Genomic DNA, 9,062 nt, shown 5'->3' on the forward strand with positions numbered 1-9,062 from the left:
TTTTAATTTAATAAGTTTTTATGAGTTATGTACCTATTATCTTTTTTTTCCTAAAAAACATCATTTTATTTAAAACATTCTTTATTCAATAATCTCACTTATTTATTTTTTTAATTAGAAAATCATTTAATTCACACTATTTACAATGGCTATTCAATTTTGGTTATCAACGGGAAACACCCACTGTGGGGAAAGGGAGGCCAACCCTTGTCACCTAGAATGGGAGGATCTATGATGCGCAGTGATGTGGTCTCAGGTTGTCTTTAGTTACTAGGATGATTTGAGCACCAACATCTTTTGGCGCCATTGTCGAGGAACGAAGATTAATTTTTGTTTTCCTTGGTAACTGATTGAATGGTTAAGTTTGTGACCTATTGGTGAACAAGGTCATAACATCAAGCACCATAAAAGTGTTTCAAGTGTATATCTTTCTTGTTTATTTGTCCACCTGATGACTTCTTGATTTATAATTACTAATGGCTATTTTTTGGATTGCATCACATTTTTCTCCTTTGTATTTTTCTCAGATTACAATATTTCCAAATGAGTTACCAAATGTAGACATATGGGATACCTACCTACCCTATTTTTGTGAAGACGAAGATGACGATCTGATTGAACACCTACTCCTATTCCATGATTCCCTTCCTAGGATGGGGGTCGAACATGAGGACATACAGATGAAATTATTCATGATGTCGTTGGAAGGTAGATTTCGACAATTGTATAGCAAACTCCCTCCCACAGGTATTTTATCTTTAAAGGATTTTCATACAATTTTTTATGAACATTATTTAACTATGTATCCCTCTAATTCACTTGTTGGAAATTTTTGTTGTTTACTAGATGAACATTGTGATGATTCTCATTCAGGATTTCAGGAAGATGAATCTTATATTAATGATGGAATAGTGAGTTAGCAAGATGACAGTTCTAACAAAAAAATCTTACCAAATGAAAGTTCAGATGGACTAGGTGTAACATCTAGTGTTGAATGTTAAGAAAACCTTGAAAATTCTAATAGTTTAACCACTAATGATAAATCTGATTTCTTTTCTTTTGATTATCCTAAGGGTAATGTTTATAAAGTTTGTAAAGTAAATGATGTTAAAGAATAAATTATACCTATAACCATATCACCATCACACATTTATGATTACGTAGATGAATTGTCAGTAGTCGAAGATCTTGTTGTATCTAATGAAATGACATGTGGTGATATCTTTAATAATTTTGATTTTGTCATATGTCACTGGATGTTTGAAGGGAAAGCAACATGGAACCCTTGGAACTTCAAAGGGAAGTTCTTGAAGGGAATGACCAACTTGGCACCCTTGGCATCAAGAAATAATTGATTGATGTGACACCCTTGGAACTTCAAAGGGAAGTGCTTGAAGCGTACAACCAAATTAGCACCCTTGCATAAAAAAGAAACCACTGAAAAATAATTAAGATAAGGTAATCATACTAATTCACATAATGAAGTAAGTGTGATTTTAAAACCGAGTAAATTAAATCAAGAGTAAATCTTGGGGTAAAGGGGGATTAGGAAGAAATAAAAGGTTGGACCAATTAAGAACTCTACCCTTCCCACATTTGGAAAACCTTAGGTAGAGAATGTGCATATAAAGTAACTCCAAAGTACATAAGGTTTTAATAAGAAAAGGGGAGAAAGGGTCATAGAGTTAATTAGGAACATTACTCCTAGAATAGTCTAGCCTTATTAAGAAGAGATGGTGAAGAATGAAAATAAAGATTAATAAATTAAATTAGAGAAAATTTAGAAAACCTCAATGTGGCAAGAGCCAACATAAGGATATTCATCTAAGAGTCAATTTGAGTTAAAATAGGATGTAGTTGGGGGACCAAATATAAGACCTATTAGTTGACTTCAGTAATGAACACAAATTAAGACATATAAAATGGGGATCAAGAGACATATAGGAGAAGAAATAGGGAGTCATGTTGGGGTGAGGAAAAATATTATTTTTGAATAAAAATTTAAGTAAAAGAAATTAAGAGGGCCTTGGTGACAGGGTGACACATAGGTGGGTGAATAATAAAACTTTTAAAATAACAAAAGTAGTTATTTTGCATGAAGTGCCAAGTATCCCTTTTTTTTTTTAAATGGGAGGGGCTAGCTCCCTTTAGAAGCATTATGGGCCCTCTTTTTGTACATATATGTGTCAGATCATGCTGACAACAACCATACGTCATCGGACAAAATACACTGCATCACCGCGCAGCTCCAAATACGTCGCATCATTGCGCAGCTCCAAGGATCGGACTCGGCCGGGTGGCGAGCAAACCAACCGCCCCGGCTGTTACATCATGCACTCGCGTGCGAGTGCCAAGTATCCCTTATGAAGCCTCCTTTAAAAGAAGGAGCAAGCTATGGGTGAAGGGATATTTTTGTGCCATATTGTTGGATGGACAAGATAATGTTATTTCCTCTGAATACAAAGACTATAGTGAGTTTGGTGAGGTGGAGGTGATAAGAGAGGGAGCTCTTGAGCTAGGAGTCCTTGCCTCCATCAGTTATTATTTCGTTCTCTACATACAACCACATTACAACTCAATGGTTTGTGGGGAAGAAGAGTACCCAAGGAGTAGGTTAAGAGGTCAACTGGTGAGTCACCAACATTCTATCATGACACATTATCCTTCACACGTGGATGTAGATGACAGTAAGGGAGCACAAGCAACAACAAATCCGAGAATCAAAACCCCACTCCTTGGTAAATGATACCTTGTGTGTTCATAAAGTTTGTTATATGATTATCAATGTATATGTAATGACTTGATTATAAAAGTGAACGTTGTGATGGTTGAATTGCAATGTTAGGAGGTAAGAAAGAGGCTCATGACCTCCCCAAAGAACAATTATGCTTCAACACATTCAAATTATACAGCCCAACTTGAAAGCAAGTCTTCTCTAGCATCTTTAATTTAGCCATGGATTTTCCTTCTTTTGTTAAATATGGCTTTATTAAATTAACTGAGCACTCAATATAATTATATTAATACAATTCAAACTCATAATACAATTTTATTATGAACAACAAACATGGTTACAAACAAATATATATGTTTATGCCAATTAAACAATGAATTTCATTGTTTGGTAAGCCTTTTTCATAAATATTTGTAATTTTTTTAAATTATAATATATATATAAATATATATATATATATAACAAAAACCTAAAATGTAATACCTATTAAAATCGAGTATATATTTATATTTATTTATAATTAAAAAAAACTTTTATTAATATTTGTAAGTTAAATATTAAAAAAATGAAATAATAATAAATAAAAAGATAATATTGGATAAGATTGAATATATATTTATATGTATTTATAATTAAAAAAATATAATGGTTATTTTTATTTAATTTACGTCAATTTATATGAAATTGGTAAAAAACTAAATAACTTTTTAAAAAATTAAACCAATCAATTCTACTTTAAAGATACTACTTTAATTAATTCAATTAATTTCGTTAAAAAATTAATTTAATTGGAAAAAATACTTATGTTGTTTAAGATTAATTGATGTTATAATCTTAATATTACCCCAAAAAAAAACATATAACTATTTTTCATATTTAATGAAAATATTATCATGAGAAAATTGACTAAAATATCTTTTAAATATAAAATTTTAAAAATATATGGAAAGCATATTCACTGCATAATATTTTACTCTATTTCTTTCCCGCTTAAAAAAAATTATATTACAACCATGCATGGTTATAGTTTAGTATGTCTTGTTTTAAATTACGAATTGAAAACTTTAATATCTATTTACTGTCACACCGTTCTGCTTCAGCGTCTCTGCTACACTCGGCCGGCACCTGAAGTTTGACACAGCTTTCAATGGATACCTGTCGAAGCCTTGGAAGACCACAAAGGCCTTCTATACTTCTCAAATTATGACACCCGAGCAAGTTCCAATCTCCACCATATTAATACACTCCTTTAAGATTAACTCTGAAAGCTTCGGGTATTCAACTTCATCAGAGAATACCTCTGATGTGTGGATTGTGGGGCAACCAAACAATTCCAACAAAGTCAACTGACTGTACAGTCGCGAAGCGGGCAGACACGTCAACTCCCCCCGCCATAATCGAGACGCAATTCCTTCAACTTCTCTAAGTGACCCAGCGAAGGCATCACCTTGTCCAGCAAAGGGTTTCCTATCCACAGAACTTCTAAATCATTGGGGAGTTCAATCACACTTGCCAATTCTTTATTCAAATTTGTTCCCCTCTACTTTCAGGGACCTTTGATGCCCCAGTTGCCACAGCCACACTTCAACTTTGCGAATTTTCTCTTCAAATTTGTGCCCATCAACTTCACTGTTGGGAATTTCTGATAATTCCAAATAACAATGAACAAAGAAAAGAAAAGCTCTGTTTTGACAGAGAAAAACTAAAATTTGTTTTTAGAGTTTTTCCACACAAAAGGAAATTTGTATTCATTAACAAAGAGATTGTTGTTACAAAATTCTTCCTTTCACAAAGGGATTTTTTTAAATGAAACTGAAAAACTTTGACCAACAAGTGAAACCCAAATCTCCAAAGCTCACGGAAACGGCAAAAAAAAAAAACGGAGAAACTCTCTGCCTCTGCACCACTGTGTTTTTCAAAATACTCTATTTCCTCTGAAAAATAAACACTCTGTTTCTGCTTACAAAAATTTACACTGTGTGTAAAATTATTTTCTTCATTCGAGCGCTGCTGCACTACATTTCATTACATTGCATATAACACAAAAAAACACAAAAAACATTCAAGCTGCTGCGTTTTTCACATTACAGGTTTAATGAACAACAAAACCAAAATGATATTACATATTACTTGTGCCATACTCCTAGGATAAAAAAAAATAATAAAATTAAAAATTTTACCTACATTTACCAACCATGGTAAATTTCCTTAATTACTTCAGCATGGGATAAATTAATTTCCGGAATGAAAGTACAATCTGCAAACTGAATACGGCTTTTCAATCAGCGTACTTCACTGTAGCAGTAAAAAATATTGCCGCTACCGTAACCGTAGATCTGCTCCAAAATTAATCAGACTGCTGTTTGTAATTCCCAAAACTAATGGGACCGCTGTTTGTAATTCCCCGGAGGTCCCTTCTTACCTAACTTTAGGCGCCGGGAAGTGGTTTTGGCAAACCATGTGTCAGCTGGTGTACATGCTCGCTGCCCCTCCGAGAAATACCACCGTTCCGTAAAAGCGGTGCCGGGGACTGGCGTGACGGTTTTCTGAAAAGAAACGCTGTTTGCAGTGGCTGCATTGATGGCGGATTCCGGCAGTTGAAAGTAACATTTCAACATTCACTACCTTTGGGGACCTTTGGTGCCCCAGTTGCCACGGCCATACTTAACTTTTTCACAGCCGGAAAGATCTATATGCTCGAGTGTTCTTATATTTCCAATAGCTTCGCTTAAGATTCTTGAGATTCTTAAATTAGTACAATAGGAAGCATCAAAATATTTAAGGCTACTTAAACTCCCGAAAGAATATGGCAGCCTCCCCAATTTCTTGCACCAACTCAGCCCCAATCTGTGGAGGTTCCTCAAGCTGCCGAAGGAATCTGGCAGCCTCTCCAATTTCTTGCACCACCCCATGTGCAAGCTGTGGAGGTTCGTCAAGCTGCCGAAGGAATCTGGCAGCCTCTCCAATATAATGCACCAAGACAGGTCCAAGCTGTGGAGGTTGGACAAGCTGCCGAAAGAATCTGGCAGCCTCTCCAATTTCTCGCAACAACGCAGGTTCAAGCTGTGGAGGTTAGACAAGCTGCCAAAAGAATCTGGCAGCCTCTCCAATTGAGTGCACCGAGACAAATCCATGTGGTGGAGATTCGTCAATTTTCCAAAAGAGTTTGGTAATGATTTCAATGAAAGCTCACGTAACACCAAGGTCCTCAACGGGTTCAGTTGACCCATTTCTTCTGGCATTTTAGTCAAAAGGGAGGAAGAATGAATGACGATCCTTTCCAGGTGCTTCAGCTGCCCTATGGACTTTGGAATGCTGGAGAGGCAGCTCGCATTTATAATCTCTAATTCCTGCAACTGCAAAGGTGCCTGCAAGATCAAGCATTGCATTTCGAGTGTAAGAAAGATAGGAAAACCGTCGGACATAATTGGAGACCCTTTTATGCTGTATGATCAATAGCCAATGAACACACTTGAACTCACAAAGCTTAGATTTACCTGCGATATGTCTTGCCATAATGTTTGCAATACACCCCCCTCCACTTTCAAAACCCTTAAATTCTTAATTGTAATGCAGGAAAGTAGACAAGTGTAGGGACAATGACGCCAAGAAAGCCATAAGAGATTTGGCGAGTGCACCCGCAAAATAAGATCTAACAGATGTCCTTCAGTTTCAACAAGTTGAAAATTCATGACTTCACAAGCAAGAAAACTATAACGTTTACTGTCACAACCAAGAAAACGATAAAGTTTATTGGCCTGCCTATTGCTACGCTTCATCGCGCGCCGCTTCCCGAACACTTCTGAGCTCGTCCCCACTGGTTTGGTGCTATGCCCCTCAGGGAGCAGCCAAATTCCGCGTGCTTTGCTTAAAACCTGTTCATTCGGATGGAGAATTAAGAAACTGTACACAGATTGCTACGGTTAAATTTAAATATTTTAAAGGTGAAAAACGATGGAGAAATTGAAAAAGGTTAACTATTTAAAATGTTTGAATGAGTGAGGACTTACAGAGGAGTAGTTGTGCAACCAATCATCAATGTTTCCGGTGGGACGCCAAAGACGGCGCGGCGTTTCTTCCTCTGCAATCTGTCTTCCCAAGTCTCGCAGTTGATCGTGCATATGTATCACATTTTTATCATCCACTTCAACTAAACATTTACCCTCTAAATTTGTAAGCGACAGCAATCCGTTCCACCCTGACGCGTTCCAAACTCTGATGGCACTTGTTTTGCTTTCTCCTATGAAAAAAAAGGCGATATCTAAAAAGATCTTCTGCTCCTCTTCGCTGAGTGCGTCGTAACTGATTTTTAATCTGTTCTTTATATCAGGTGAAACTTTCATTTGAACTTTTGATTCATTAAGTTTAGCATCCCAATATGATTCAGGTTTTCCAAAGAGAAGTGCCCCAAGCACTTTCAAAGCTAAAGGCAGTCCATCGCATACTTGAAGAAACTGATCTACAAGATTTTCAAATCCATGGAGTGGATTGGTTTGACAAAAGGCGTATGAACAAAAAAGCAGTTGCGAGTGTTGTGTAGGAAGGCCTGTTAACTTATAAATGCACAACTGTTCCACTCCTGACCTTTCCAGCACATCTTTATACCGAGATGTAATTAAAATAAAGCTATCTGGACTTAAGACATCTTTAACCGGTAGAAGTGCCTCTAGCTGATTATCATGATCTATGTCATCTAAAATTAACAAGACATGAGCAGATTTGAGATGCTTTTCAAACATCCGTATACCTTCATAAATGTTATTTATATCTACTTCTCTTTCAGGCAGCCCCTGAGTCAGGCCCCTCAGAAGCTCCCTTTGCACCAAATGTAATGCCTTTTCTTTAACATCTGCTAAAAAAAGGGACTTACTGTACTTGGAACTCTTTCTATTGAAGAGTTCTAAAGCCAACGTTGTCTTCCCCATTCCACCAAGGCCGACTATGCCCGCAACCTGGATTTTTCCAGCCTGCTGTTGCTCCAAAACTGTAGCGTCAAAATCTGTGACTTTGTCATTTAAACCAGTGGGATGTTTGGCCACATACAGCCCTCGTTTACTAATGTTTTTAGCCACACTTTCAACGATCTCATCTATCATGTGCACCTCGTCACTAGATATTCACCCACAAGAACACCAACATAATATAAATAAATAATTGAAAGCAAAGGGCAAAGTTATCATATATAGTGTATACATAGAGAGGGGTTTGGAGGTCTTACCCGTTATACTTGTATTTCAGATCAAACCCACTTATGTCTGCAACAAAGGAAAGAGCATCTCTCCACTTCTTAATAGTGGCGGGATGATATCGTAGCTTCTCTTCTCGTGTTTGAGGGTCCGACGTTTTCTTCATTTCGAGCTTGTGCAAGCTGGTAGCATAAACGCTATTATCGTTCTGATCTGTCCGCCTCAGATCAGCCGGGTTGACATGGTAAAAAACAGGGATAATTGGAGCCCCAGACTCTTGCATGAGGAGGAGTTCATGTAAACACCAACGGGATTCTGCATAATTTTCTGAAAAGACGGCAACGTGGACGGAGGCGCTTTTAATAACAGCTTCCAATTCAAAAGGAAAAGGTACTCCTTCTTGCAAATCCCGATGATCTAAAAAGGGTCTCAGTCCACGTAAATGAAGAGCACGGTGGAGATGGCCGGCAAAGTTCTTCTTCACTTCCCCACGATGGTTGATAAACACATCGTATTTACCAACAGCAGCAGCGGTGGAAGAGGAGGAAGCACCATCCGAAGATCTCTGATTTTCCATTTCAATTTCTTCGATTTCACAGGGGGTTTGGGTGCTCGAGGATGCAGGCGATGAGTATGCCATTGCCAATTCTTCCATTTCAATTTCTTCGATTTCAGAGGGGGTTTGGGTGATCGATGATGCAGGCGTTGGGTATGCCACTGCCAATTGTTCGACGATTATAAATTGGGGGCTGCGATGCTCTGGATGGTCAATGCAGAGGGAGGAGACGACGTTAGGATGTGCAGAGGTGGGGATAAATTGTGAAGGCAAGAAAATGGAGAGTGCAGAGATTACATGAAGGCTCCTTGTAGAGGCAGAGGGTAATAGAATAAGCATAATATTTGATTTGCAAGGCCATGAACCGCGTCAATCTTATCTGCTTTGCGTGTGGGGTCCACATTGTTAATCATAGACAGGCTGGAGTCCTTATGCCTTTGAGTGTGGGACCCATAATGCTCTGCGCTCTTTCATTTTACTTTTCCATCTTGCATTGCAACTTGAGCGGCATCCATATACGAGAAAGTCCAATACGCGTAAAAAGCAGAAGGCGACAAAATGGTGAACTCGAAAGCATGTTCTCTCC

General features: G+C 37.6%; 1 protein-coding gene across 1 annotated transcript; it reads right to left on the reverse strand.

The window, feature by feature from the left end:
- Positions 1–4,790: 4,790 nt before the first annotated feature.
- On the reverse strand, positions 4,791–8,780 carry LOC149199468 (disease resistance protein Roq1-like). Its single transcript, XM_089402455.1, has 4 exons — positions 7,953–8,780; positions 6,745–7,843; positions 6,232–6,609; positions 4,791–6,102 (listed from the first exon to the last, which is right to left on the reverse strand). Exons 1-4 carry the CDS (start codon positions 8,573–8,575, stop codon positions 5,356–5,358), a joined length of 2,847 nt encoding a protein of 948 aa, XP_089258581.1. The 5' UTR covers positions 8,576–8,780; the 3' UTR covers positions 4,791–5,355.
- Positions 8,781–9,062: the final 282 nt, after the last annotated feature.

The sequence above is a fragment of the Pinus tabuliformis genome, chromosome 2_1, assembly GCF_031772625.1.
Source record: "Pinus tabuliformis cultivar Carrire ecotype Pingquan chromosome 2_1, CPIR1, whole genome shotgun sequence".
NCBI classification, from domain to species: Eukaryota; Viridiplantae; Streptophyta; class Pinopsida; order Pinales; family Pinaceae; genus Pinus; species Pinus tabuliformis.